Below are 13,420 nucleotides of genomic sequence, written 5' to 3'. Positions count from 1 at the left end.
AGAGGTTTGTGTTTTTTTTTTTGTTTTTTTTTTGTGATTTTGTACCTTGTCTTGCCTGAATTAATCGTTGCCAATCATCCCTCACACACACACACACACACACACACAACCCTTAGACGCAGCCGGCGCCTCCCTCACTCCTCCCGCCCGGGGGCCGCACTGCGGGGGCCGAGCCGAGCCCAAGCGTTTAGTTCAAATATATTACACGTATAAAACAAATCTGAGATAAAAAATAATACTACTAAGATCACATCTTGGAGCTACCCCATCACCAACCAAACCGACCAAAAAGAAAACGTTCATCAGTCCTGTCAATCTCTCCCCCCCGCAGGTAAGCCAAGTCCGGCACTGAGAACATGCCGCCATTCACCACACCTTCCTCCAAGCCCCCCCTCACCGAGGCGCCCCAACACACACCCGCAATCAACAGCGTCCGAGACGACAGAGTGGTAACAAATACAGCAACTGCAATAGTAACAATAATAATAATAAAGATACAGAGACAGGAGGGGGATCTGAGCGGCGGCAGACAGAACACAAGCGGGCCATGCGTGTTCAGCGGGCTTCCTGACGGCCCGAGACAGGGGCCGAGCACCTGCAGGTGTCCCCCTGCACACTGACGGGGGTTCCACGAGTCCAAGGCCGTCGGAGGGGGGCCACACCGAGCAGCTGAGCCCCCCCCCCACACGGCTGCCACCTTCCAGACCCCAGCCAAGAGAAAAAAAAAAAAAAAAAAATCGGATAAATTGTCATTTACATACAAAGCTGGGCTGGAAGGGTTTTCCTTTATTAAAAGGTAACTAAAATCGATGTGCCTTGTAACCCCCTACCCCCACACACACGGAGGGGTAGTGTCTGGGAATATAGAGGTAGTCTAGAGCAGCAAAGCAAGCGCATTACAGGAGAGGTGGGGGGGGGGATTAGAGTTCTTAACTCATGTGCAGCGTGTCTCGCAGCTCCCACACGTCTCACTCACACACACACGCAGGGGGGCACTGCACCGATGGCGGAGGCACCGAATCTCGGGGACCCCCCCCCCAACTCTGATAACAGACAGGAAGCAGAGCCCCGAGGCCGGTCGCCTTCCTGAGGATTGTTCTGCTCCTGCACTCGTGTGCGTCTCTCCCGTTGCCTTGTTTTTTCCCCCCGTTTAAATGAGGAAATTGAGCCCCTGCAGCACGGCTACTGAGACATCGATACAGCATTCAGAACGACCGGGCCAAGACCCGCGGGTCACCACACACACACACACCCTCTCACTGTCCCTGTATCTACACCAGCAGGGGAGAGACAGACAAAGAACAAACGCACACAAATGAAGTGAAGGGAGAGCGACACACAGTGAGGGGCGGATATGTACAGAGTCCAGTCTGGGGTTTGGAATAGTCTGTTCAAGTAATCTGGTGTCCAGGCGCTCCCCCCCACCCCCCCACCCCCACCACTGCACAGGGTCCACGGGGGTGGGCTGCAGGGGGGCGGTGTGTTGGGGTCACAATGGAAATCCAACAGGGGGCGTAGCAGCTCAGTCCAGCGGGGCGGCTGTCCGTCCCACGCTTCCCCCCCAGTGCGCTCACTTCTTCCGTGTGTGCTGCCGCCGGGCCTGCAGCCGCTGCCGTGCCGAGGGCTTGGAGCCGGAGCCGATGGAGAAAGAGGCCCCTGGGGTGGCCGCTGGGGGGGAGAGAGAGAGGAACTCAGCCTTTACACAACACACCACACGTGCCCTGGACCGAGCTCCTCCTGCACACGCAATCAATAAACCAGTACAGGCGTGTACATGCATTAAAAACATGCGAGTCACACAGCGAGATATCTCGCGTACGGCAGCCCATACTCTGCCGGGGTGCGTCTGCTCTTACCGAATGGGGAGGCCGGGAGGGCGCTGAAGCCGGGGGCTGGAGTGCCGGGGCTGCCGAACGGGATGGGGCCTCCGGCGCTGCCCTGGCCAAAAGCAGGGGTTGAGGTACCTGGGGGAGACAAGACAGATACGTCCACCATGAGCGCTGTGCTCCGGACGCCAGGCGGCCCGAGGAGCCCCAGAGACCCCCGCTCCCGCATGACCTGCAAGCAGCCCCACCCTCGGACATCTCTTTTCACATGAGGTCCTCTTCTGAAGCAAGAGATTCACGTCTACCCTGGTAAATGTGGAAAAATAAAGACGGCCAGAGGGGCTCCTGACCGCAGAGTCATCCCCACGGTCACCAGCTCTCCTCATCTCGTATCAAGCAGCCGCCAGGCCTGCAGCGGGGGGGCGGCAGAGCACAGAGGCCTGGCTGGGGCGGGGGGGTTTGCAGCGAGGCCCAGTCCCGGCACTGCCATATCAAGAAGGAAAAGCAGGAGAGACGCCAATAATAAGCTTTGCCAGTCAGCAGGAGTGAGCCATCTCTAGGGGGGCTCCCCTGGGTGGGGGGGGGGGAACGACGCTACCAGCCCCCACAGACAGAGCAGGGGTGAGGTGGGGGTGAGGGGGGGGCGGGCGAGTGCTGAAGCAGGGCAGGCAGCCACACAGCGGTACTGCACTTACCACTTAAACCTGCGCCGCCGAAGTTGAAACCTGGGGAAAACCGGAGACGCGTTACATGGAAAACATTGCACAGCGGCCGGGACCCCCTCCTATATCATGTCCCCCACGGACACCCTGACGATCCACCTCCCACTTTCAGATGTGAATGCAACAATGTATTGGTTAAGCAATGAATAAATTAAGGTATTGTAGTCATACCCCACCAATAATGACAACGATAATAATTCACTGTTTAAATGAACACGTCACTCTCGCCACCCCCCGTGTGCTGCGGCGGGGGCCATGACTCACCGAATGCAGGTTTGCCGTCCTTGTTGTTGCCGAAGGCGAAGGTCTGGTTCTGTGCGGGGGGGGCGGGCGTTCCGAACTGGCTGCTGGAGAGGGAAGCTCCGAAACTGAACCCCCCCGGGGTGGGCTGGGGGGCGCTCTGGCTGGGAAGGGCGGTGCTGGGCAGGGTCGTGGCGGGCCCCCCAAAGGAGAAGCCGGTGACGGGGTTGAGCTGGCCGGTAGAGGCCTGCGTGGTGGAGCCGAAGGCGGGAGGGGCCACGGAGGCCTGTGTGGTAGAGCCGAAGGCAGGTGGGGCCACGGAGGCCTGCGTGGCGGAGCCGAAGGCGGGAGGGGCAGTGGCAGGGGGTGTGGCGGCTGGAGCCCCGAAGCAGAAGCCGGTGGAGCCGGAGGAGCCGCTGCCGAACGCAGGCGGGGCGGTTGTCCCGAAGGAGGGGGGGGGCGCCGTGGCAGCTGTGCTGGTTGCTGCCCCTCCGAAAGCGAAGGCCGAAGTGCCGGTCGCCGCCACGGCACCGCCGGCCCCGAACCCGAAGGGCTTGGCCAGGCCACAGGGGGCCACGCTGCCAAACGCAGACGGGCCGTCAAAGGCCTTCCCAAAGGAGAAGCCAGTCTGGCTGGCCTGGGGGGCTGTCGTCGAGGCGGAGGCCGAGGTGGAGACAGGGACGGCGGCGATGGAGGCGGGGGCCGTGGTGGTGATGGGGGCGGCCGACATGCCGAAGCCCCCGAACGTGGTGGTGGAGGCCGGCTGCCCACTGGGGGGCTGGCCGAACGAGAAGCTGGGCTGGGCAGTGGGGGCGGGGTTAGGGGTGGGGACACCGGCCGCTGCCTTGCCGAATTGGAACATGGGGCCGGTGGAGTTGAAGGAGGGAGCAGGAGCGGCCGTGGCAGCCGGGGGGGTGCCGAACTGGAAGGAGCTTCCTGCGGTGGTGGTGGGGGCCGTGTTGCTGGCAGGGGCTGGGGCTCCCCAGCTCCCGAACGCAGATTTGGCCGGTGTGGGGGCGCCGGACACAGTGGCCGGGGTTGAGGAGATCACACCGAACATAGAGCTGCTGGTCGTGGTGGCGGCAGGCGTGGGGGCCGGCTGCCCGAACGCGCTGCCCGCCGTGGCACTCCCGAACACGGGCTTGAAGCTCGGTGCCGCGGCAGAGGTGGTGGTGGTGACGGCCGGGGCGGGGGTCCCGAACACGGGCTTGAAGGCAGACGGGAGTAGGTTGCCCGTGGACACGGAGGAGGTGCTGGTGGAGGAGGGAGGGACCGCCGGCTGAGCCATCCCTTGCATCCCGAAGGTCACAGCCCCCGCCAGGGAGGAGGCAGCGGCGGCGGTGCTGGGGGTGGCCGGGCCGGGCAGCACCTGGCTGAAGGCCGAGGTGGAGAGGGAGCCGGAGGGGGTCAGGGTGGAGGGAGCTGCGGAGAAGGAGAGCTGAGGGGGGGCCAGGCTGGGCTCAGTCTTCACCACGCCGGCACTGGGCAGCAGGGAGGCAGGGGCCGCCGGGCTGGACATGGACAGACCCGCACTGGACAGGGCTGGAGTCGGCGTCGGACCCTTCAGCACCGCCACACTGATCACTGGAGCGGCTGCGGAAACACGACTTGAGTTAATCTGGAAACCCTGACCAGTTTAGCAATTCACCCCCCTGTACACACACAGACAGACACACACCTGAGGGGGCCAGGCTGCTGGCGGAGGGGCTGTTCTGCATCTTCCTCAGGGACTCCAGCAGCGGGTTGGTGATGGCGGCGCTGGTGGCAGGAGCAGCCGGGAAGGGCTGGGCAGCCGTGGTGATCGCGGCGGTGAAAGCACTGGCAACACCAGCAGGGACTGCCATGGGGGCCGGGGCAGTGGTGGTGGGGGCTGCCGAGGGTGTGGGGTCCAGGGTGGTGCCCAAGCCCAGCAGGAGACTGGTGGGGCCAGGGCTGGACACTGCGACCGGGGAGAAGGTGGGAACACTGGGGGGTGCGGTGGTCTTCACCGGCTCTGCAAATGGAAACATTGTAACAGTGTGTCAGGACAGAAGGACACCGGGCATTGTGGGCTGGTGGACTATCTGTGAATCTACTACAAACGCAGTCTTAAGAATTGTGTTGACATTTACTACAACACCCCCCAGTAGCTCCAGCTCAAGTCTCTAGTGAAGCACTAACAGCCACCAGAACTCACCGGCCTCCTCCAGAACCTTCCGGATCCTGCTGAGCGCCGCCTTCTTCTCAGAGTCCAGGTCGCCCACCGTGATGGTGTAGCCGAGCTCCGGGGGAGGGGGCTGCCAGCGGCACAGTACACAGAGTCAGAGGGCGGGGGAGGAGAAAATGTCAGGGTTTCCCGCAAAACATTGTTGCCGCCTGGCAAAAACAAATACACGCACAGCAATGGGGACGGGATGGTTCTCACCAGGGAGATGTGGTCGCCCCTGCGGCTGGACACCAGCTGTATCTTGCGCTTACGGCTGCTGTCCGTGCCACCGGAGGCCGGAGAGGACACCGCCAAGGGCTGCCTGAGCGCCGGAGAGGGGGACACTGCGGAGAGATGGACCAGATCAATGGGGCCGGGTCACAGAGAGGAAGTTGGCAGAGGATAGGGACAGAGGGGGCTCTAACCTGTCTCTGTGTCCATGTCCTTCTGCGTTCGGTCAGACTTGGCCGGGGACACAAAGCCGGACGACCGAGACTCGTCCTCCCTGAGAGAGTGAGAGAGGAGGTTTCAGGTAAAGGGAGACAAATGCTGCACTTTAAAACCACGTGGAAGTAACAAAAAAAAAGACAACAATCCCAACATTCCCCCCTGGCCGTCCCTCAACACCCAACACATCCGCAGTTCAGCGCCAGGCCTCCCTCGTGTTTGGGTAACTTAACCGAGAAGCCCACGACAGAGAGGAGGGTCTAGTCTGACAGGTGAGCGAGGGGTTCCATACCTGGGCTTCTTGGGGGGCCGCTCGGGCGTCTGGGAGCGAGAGGAGCCTGGGCTGGACAGGGGGGAGAGCCCGAGGGCAGAAGTCTTCTTCTGAAAACAAACATACGCAGGTCACTAAACCGGCCCAGCACAGACCTGCACTGGGAGAACGTCGCTGCCCTTCACCCCGCCTCGCTGCACACAGTGAAACACTCCGGGGCCACTCGCCGGAACAACTGCAGTACCAAGAGCATTTGCAATGAACACAATTATAAAACTCGGTATGTGCCGTGCCGCGCTCAGGGTGGTGCGGTGCTGTGCCTTGCTGGGGTCTCACCTGTGCGAAGCCCCTGGAGGAGCTGTAGGAGCTGAGGATGGGGTTGCGGGCCGAGCCCAGTGTCCCCCCGGGGCTCAGCGCCGAGCTGAGGGAGCTGATGGATGAAGTACGAGACCTCTTCATCACCGACTCCTCTGGGGCCAGAGAGTTCGCTCCTCTCTTCAGAGTGCCGGGCCTGTGTGTGTGTGGGGGGGGGGGGGGGGAGAGTTCAGTCTGGGCCAAAGTTCGCCAAAAACATGAAACCAATAAACCAGTTTAAACCCTGCTCCAGCCATCTGAATTAGTCTCACACCGGGGAAGAAACCCGGGGGACTCATTCTGTGAATCAGTGAAAGCCACCTGCAGCCCCGTCCTGCACTCGGCTGGTGGGGGGGGGGGGTTTAGGGGGGCATCGGTAACTGTGCATCTCTGCTGTAAAGATCAGACTTGTACTGCCATCGTCACGTCTCAGAGGCAGACAGGAACCGGAAAAAACAAACTCAAACACGCCTGATCGCAGAGGAAGCCGTGGTTTCTGGCCACAGTCGCACGTCAGCCCGGGGACACAGGTGCGCAACCCACTGGCGACAACAAAACAGACTGCAGGTACAAAACATCCTCCTCTACAACCTCCAACACAGCCCTCCGACACACACACACACACACACACACACACACACACACACACGAGAGGAACGGCCCACCCCTCACTCTGTTTTAAGCATGCGAGAACTTGGGAGGCGGAAGAAATAAAAAATAACATGCAGCAGTGTCACGCATGCGGCTCACAGAGGACAGAGAGAGCAGAGCATTGTGCCAGATCAGACGGGAGACCTGGCTCGACGGGGAAACTCACTTGGGCACCAGGAGGGAGGGAGCCCCGTTGGCGAGGAGCGGCTCGAAGGCTGAGTGGGCACTGCCATTGCTGTCATGCCGCCTGAAACGCAGGAAGTTCGGTTTACTGCACAACACAGAGCTGCACACATTCCCATCCTGCACACCACCACCTGATACAGGTCGCACGCCCGGGCACAGGAAGTGGCGTTCATAGTCTATCAGGCATTTTCAGACAATATGGGCAACTGGCTAACATTCCTGACACGGGGACAGGCTGTGAATAGCTAGATTTAACACAGAATGCATTTTAAGAGGTCCTGCTGAGGTAACAATAATGAGAGAGAGAGAGAGAGAACGCACAGCTACTCTTACCTCCTCTTGCTGTCTTGCCCGGCACTGTAGCCCCGCTCCTCCTCTTCATCGTTCTCCCTCTTGCGGCTCTCCTTGAGCGCGTTCAGCACCGTTTCCTTCGCGCAAGGGTCAGAGGGCGCCCCCAACCCTGGGGACAGGGGAGCCAGCGGGGAGGACACCTGGTCGAAGCTGAAACGAGAGCGGAGGGTGAGGGGAGACCGGGGACAGAAGTGGGAGATGTCATGCAGCGGTGGACGGGACTGGCAGGGAGAGGAGACGTTCACCGTCACTCACAGCGGGGAGTGCAGGCGGCTGGCGTCCGGCCTGGCGATCCTCACAGTCACCGGGCTGTGCAGGGCGCCGGAGTTGCGTGGCGTCAGGACGTTCTTCCTGCGGTAGCCGTCCCACTGCAGAGGCGGCAGCACACCCAGGGAGGAGGAGCCAGCTTGCTGCAGGGGGTAGTGTCTCTGCGGGGTGATGGTGAACCGGCCCGGCACGGCCACCGGCTCCCTGCTGGGTAGAGATACAGAAGAGTGAGCAGGTCACTTTACTCCAGCAGGTGGGGGGGGATCATTAGATACACACCCTGTCCAGCACGGATCACTGACACTAATTGGTTAATTGGACCAATTACACACTGGTCTACGGCATGGTAGTGCTGCCAGAGCTCAGAGCTATAAAGCCCCTTGTGCCGAGGCCCGTTCAGGAGCAAATCTGAAGAGAGTGATGGACACAGGCAGGCTGGCGGAGGAGAGACTTCTACATTGCTGTAGTGTGGTTTAAATTAGTGTATAGGAACGCAAAAGCCAACATGCATGGAAACAAATGAAGACACTAGTCAAATTCTTGGCAGACAGTGGCTGAACTCTGCTGCACACAACGGGGAGGACAGTTAGGATTTTCATGTATTTAAATGTTACCATGCAACACAAATGCACTGAAATCATTATTCACAGTGGAGTAACTTTTCATAACTGAAATCCAAGAACGATACATAGCTCACAAAAGTCACCACAACCTAAATGATGACCTAAACTGTCTTTGAGGAATAGTACATAAATTAAACGCACAGCGAAGCCTAAACATACAATTTCACCCCTTGAACTTAAAATAGCTTCAAGGAAATGTAGCAACATGATCTAAAGCATGATCAAATATGTCTTAATTGAGAAAGTCAAACAAGTAGCCTACGTTAAAAACGTGATCTGTACAATAGTGAAGTAGTTTACTGCTTTACTTTTAAATAATGGCCAACAAAATACAAGTGACAGTTCTTAATTTATAGAAACTCTTTGAACTGATATCACTTCAAAACATTACGTTATTGCATGACAATCACGATTGGCCGTGTAATTTGATAGATTTGAGCAAGAATGTCAAAATCTTACTGTAGGTCAAACTGAACTAATAAATAAATATAGAAAACCGCTGGAGCAGTAACAGCCCCCGTCTGGTGCAGATCTCATCATAGATGCCCCATCCTTGTGAAGCGCCACATAAAGAACCGATGAATGACCTGGTCACGGTAAATCAAAAGCACAGTGTCAATCGACACCCAAAGCACAAAAATCAGACGCTTTAAACAAAAAACGTATCTACACACACACACATACACACACATACACAGACACACACACATACAAAGAAACACACACACACAGACAGAGACCCAGAGACACACACACGCACAGAAACAGACACACACACACAGAAACAGACACACACACACGCACACACAGAGACACACACACGCACGCACACACAGAAACAGACACACACACGCACAGAAACAGACACACACACGCACAGGTAATACCGACAGTGTGGCCGTGAATCCCGCTGTCGTCAGTGTGTCGGAGCTGCACTTAGGCTGCAGGCAGCGCCGCCCGGACAGCTGCGTACAGAGGCGACGCGCCGGCTCCACAACACCAACTCCCAGAATAGGAAGCCACCCGCCGGAGAGATACTCCCACATTTTCAAACAGTTGGAGGGAAGGCGCCGGCCGCACGGCGGGCTGGGTTTGGTTTCACACACAGCACAGCCCGGCGGACCACAGAACCGCGCCGTCGCTGGAGTCCAGCTCGCAGCGAGGCGCAGGTCGTGTTTTTAAACGTTTCCCAGCATGCGGCTCTCCCCCCGCACCTACCCGAATGACAGCCTTCTGTTGGGGGAGTGCACGGCACTGTTGGGTCGGGTCAGCCTCTCCCGCAGATCCAGAGTCCCCCCACCTCGCCTCGCTGGGGACGCGGCTGTGGCGGGGCTGTCAGCCTTGCCCAGGTAGCTCCCCATGAGAATATCCCGGGGGCTGAACAACAACGAGCCGCCTTCCTCGCTCTCTCCCCGAGAGGCGCCCTGGCTATCCCAGCGCCTGTCCCGGCTGTGTGGAGCCGAATCCCGGGGGTTGCCTTTAATGAATCGAGCCCTGTTGCCCCTGGAGCTGACCCTGCCTGCCGACGGCACCCCGTTCGCAGTCTTCCCCGGCAACCAGCGTCTGAGAACCGGTGGGATGATCAGGCCAGGTCGAGGATGAGGGCCTAACCTGGTGTGCTGGGACGGACCGCCGTTGTGATAAAAGCAGGCCGCACAGCAAACACCGAGGATGAGTAACACGTAAAGAAAAGTGGGTATAAAGTAAAGAGCTAGGCAGAGGATCGAGACAGCCAAGACCGCGACAGAGATCAGCGCGACCCGCCGCTTCTCTCCTGGAGACATGGCGGCACCGCGCCGCCGGAGGACCTACTATCCCACAATGCCCCGCGCGCACGGCGCCCCCGGGCGGTCAGGGCGTGCGCGTGCCCGACACGACGCGTCCCTGACACGTGGTTTGAGCTCGGCGGGGTGACCTTTGACCCCCCAGACACCCACCCCCACACACAGTTTAGAATTCAAAACAATACATTTTATAAGATTATAAGATCACTGTGCTTCAGATACGACATATCACAACAAAGGACACGGAATGTAGACTATCAAACTAAATACCATATAGAGATTGAAAATAAAATATGAAATATAAGTTATTCAAGATACATCTTGTTTAATAAACAAACATCATTTTTAATTATTATTTTTGTAGAAAATACTTAAAAATATTTAAATCCTAATATACATACTGTAGCCTCCATATTCAGAACATTTGAATATATTCTGAATGATGTGTCACATTGTGCTATAAACTGCACTCATTGTAGACACCCATGGATAAACATTTAATAACCATTAAATGCATTAAAAGCATTTTTGGTAAAAGCTTAGTAAAATTATCTGTGATTTCATTTACCAACATATATTATATATGTCAAATGATATACAGTGGCCTCCATTATTTAACAGGAGAAATACAACTGTGCAAGAATACAATAACATGTAAAACTGTAAATACTAACAATGCACCGAGCAACAAAAATGTTTACCAAAAATGGCATCTTTGAAAAAAACACAAATTTATTCACATCCCCACAATCGACCATTGACTTTGACATGGAGAAGATGCTTCCTGCAGTCTTTAATAAAGTTCTCCACAGGGGCTACTAACCGTACATAACAGTGGAGTAGTGCTGCTAGAACGGGGGGCTGTGGGATGCATGTTTTATAGTTCCCAATGCAGGGAACAGCTACAGAGTGTCATAGGGTACAGGGTGTTATTTTTGGAGGTGAAGAGTGCCGTGCTTTTCTGATTGAGCTAACCAGGTTATTGAAACAGTCCCCTAACATGCTCATATTGCTGCACATCCCTGCGATGCATCACCGCGTCTGAGATTTGTAATAGTCAGTACAGGAATAGTCCTGGTTACACCAGGCAGGCAGTGCTCTTCTCCACATCCCTCCAGACCTGGGAGTCAGGCAGTTCCCTTACTGGAAATGGAGGATTAATTATGAATGTGTTTTTAAAACCTTTGGCATTCAGTCAGGGTCTCACAGGAACTGCACATTAAATCACAGGACCCAGAAGCCCAGAGAGAGAAACACACAAGCCATGTGGCGACTCCACTCCATTTATTTTCCTGTGGTATGTCTTTATGGGTTTTTTTTTAAATATAAATCCCAGTGTTTGTAACACAAGATTAATCATATTGCAGCCACAGACCGCGCCTCCAATCATGAGCATGCTCTTCATCGGCTCTACATCTGCAAATGCAAAGCAGCTTGAGGGAATCTAAAAACGAAAACAAACTAATCCAATCTCCACACAAATACCCCAAGAATTCACTACGCCCCTCAACCGTGTGGAAACTGGCAACTTTAAAATACAGTGTCGACCCAAACAGACGGTCCCTACAGATGTTTGTCAGTGCTGAAGGTGCGAGCAGTCTGTGCTGGCAGCAGAGTACCAGTCACTGGCACTGCAGGAAGGCTTGTTTCTGCACTGCCACCAGGCACAAGGTGGTCCGCAGCTTGAGACATTACCAGAGAGCCACCCTATACTCCAGAGGCTCCTCCTGCAACGTGTTAGAAGGTGCCAGCTGTCCTCTGTGTTTTAGGATGTCAGTTGAGTCATGTCCTGGTCACTGAGTCACAATAAGGGAAGGAAGAGTCGCCATAGGCATTGTGATACAAATATAAACGTAGCTACTTCAATGCAAAAGACTGAAATGTCTTATGAATACAGCAAGGAGAACACAGTCCATGTCAAGTGCCTCCCAGCAGTCTCTATACAAGCCAATAACTGGAACACAATATTGTACAGCAGCGGCACAGATGTCTAAACAGATGAGAGGAAACTGACAGGCAAGAATTAATATTTGATCTTTCCCAAATGGTGGAGAAAAGGTTGACCTTGATCCTGTGCCCTTTGAACTCTGGGATTGGTAACACTGCCTTTTCCCCGGGGGTCTCTCGGTTTTCCAAGCGGTCCCCCTGTCGAGCGGTGTGAGAGAGAGAGCAGCGCCGTGGGGAGAGCCGTGGGCCAGGGTCCAGCTGGCCGGCAGGATGCGAGGGGCTGTTTGTCAAGCAGCTGTGAAATTCTGAGGGGATACATCACTTCCTTAGACGTCCTAGCCTTGTCAACAGACACAGTAAAAGGGAGCAAGGAAAGAAAGGAACGCAGTCTGTGAGCTCACAGACCTGTTGCTCCCCCCCTCCTGTAAACAGTCTGCATCCGTCTCCCACAGCCGGTGGCGAAGACAGTTTTGCTAATTAGTTGAATTCCTGCTTCCTTTTTTGTTTCAGGTGTTTGGTATTTGTATCGGGCTCGGGTCTCACTTTATCCACAGAATGTTCAATACCTTTGTGATTATTGAAACTTCCAGAAAATATCAAATTCATGCCTGGATTTTTATAAATATGTGGAATTCTCCAGATAAGGCTCAGTTGTGTACATTCGTATGATCAATATCGTACACTGATTGGCAATATGTTTTTGTTTTGTGGTATGAAATTGCTACTAAGCAATACCTCTGTGTATAGTTACAAATGCGCTTTATTTGCATGACAGGAGTGCTCTGGTGTTGCCAAAGTTTTGTTTTCTTTCTATTTCTGCAGAATTCCCCATCACAACAATCGACTGGACAAGACTCTCCTGACTCACCACTTCTTTGAGTAATTTTGCTATTGTCTCACAACTGACTGCATTAGTGAGGCATTATTATTATTAACTGATCATACAGTGGAAACAGCCCCCAAGGATAATTAAGCCGTTTTCACATCATAACTTCTTTAACATGAGAAAACAAACCTAATAAGGATGATAACTGACATGGTATGGTATAGGACAGCCACAAAATGTATGACAGGTGTCCAAAAAGCATCACACTCAAGCAAACAATGCCCTACACATCATTTTATTGTTTCACCTTCAATCTCGTTTGAGTTTCTCCTTATCTTTGTATGAGAGGAACTGCAATACTGAACGGAATCAGGCTGCCTCAGTGAAATGCATTGAACTGCCCTTCACTAGCCCACTCGTGTGAGTATTTTTCTCGAAACGAACAAGACGAGCAGGGACGGCAGCCAATGAGATGCGAGTCCTCGGCGTGATGCTTGTAGATTGATGTCTGCAGTGACCAATGGGGTGGTGTGACGTACAAAGGGGCGAGGTTAGGGACGATTGGGGCGGAGCCACAGCGATGCATTCCACAACACAACACTTTCGAGCCAGTGCCAACGCGTGATGGATGTAGCTGTCAGCCAATCACCGGTGGATGTCCCGAGTAGGGGGCAGGTAATTGAATGGATGCAGCCAATCACGTTTCTCAGTGACCCAGGTGGGAGGTGGCCTGCAGCTGG

At 55.2% G+C, this 13,420-nt stretch overlaps 1 protein-coding gene across 5 annotated transcripts; it reads right to left on the bottom strand.

Moving 5' to 3' along the window:
* Positions 1 to 1,436: 1,436 nt before the first annotated feature.
* On the bottom strand, positions 1,437 to 9,937 carry pom121 (POM121 transmembrane nucleoporin). 5 transcript variants are annotated; one of them, XM_066695178.1, is made up of 14 exons: positions 9,342 to 9,937; positions 7,489 to 7,707; positions 7,216 to 7,383; positions 6,863 to 6,943; positions 6,028 to 6,202; positions 5,713 to 5,801; positions 5,399 to 5,478; positions 5,193 to 5,317; positions 4,965 to 5,064; positions 4,467 to 4,781; positions 2,813 to 4,381; positions 2,522 to 2,551; positions 1,857 to 1,964; positions 1,437 to 1,668 (listed from the first exon to the last, which is right to left on the bottom strand). In XM_066695178.1, exons 1-14 carry the CDS (start codon positions 9,905 to 9,907, stop codon positions 1,571 to 1,573), a joined length of 3,723 nt encoding a protein of 1,240 aa, XP_066551275.1. In that variant the 5' UTR covers positions 9,908 to 9,937; the 3' UTR covers positions 1,437 to 1,570. The 5 variants fall into 5 exon arrangements, with proteins under 5 accessions (XP_066551275.1, XP_066551274.1, XP_066551273.1 ...); XM_066695177.1 differs by having other exon boundaries at positions 5,713 to 5,798; positions 9,342 to 9,936; XM_066695176.1 differs by having other exon boundaries at positions 7,489 to 7,704; positions 9,342 to 9,936.
* Between the last annotated feature and the right edge of the window lie 3,483 nt (positions 9,938 to 13,420).

Source organism: Amia ocellicauda, chromosome 22 (assembly GCF_036373705.1).
Source record: "Amia ocellicauda isolate fAmiCal2 chromosome 22, fAmiCal2.hap1, whole genome shotgun sequence".
In the NCBI taxonomy this organism is placed as follows: Eukaryota; Metazoa; Chordata; class Actinopteri; order Amiiformes; family Amiidae; genus Amia; species Amia ocellicauda.
Note: the sequence above shows the minus strand (reverse complement) of the source record. Positions and strands in the feature narration are given on the sequence as shown.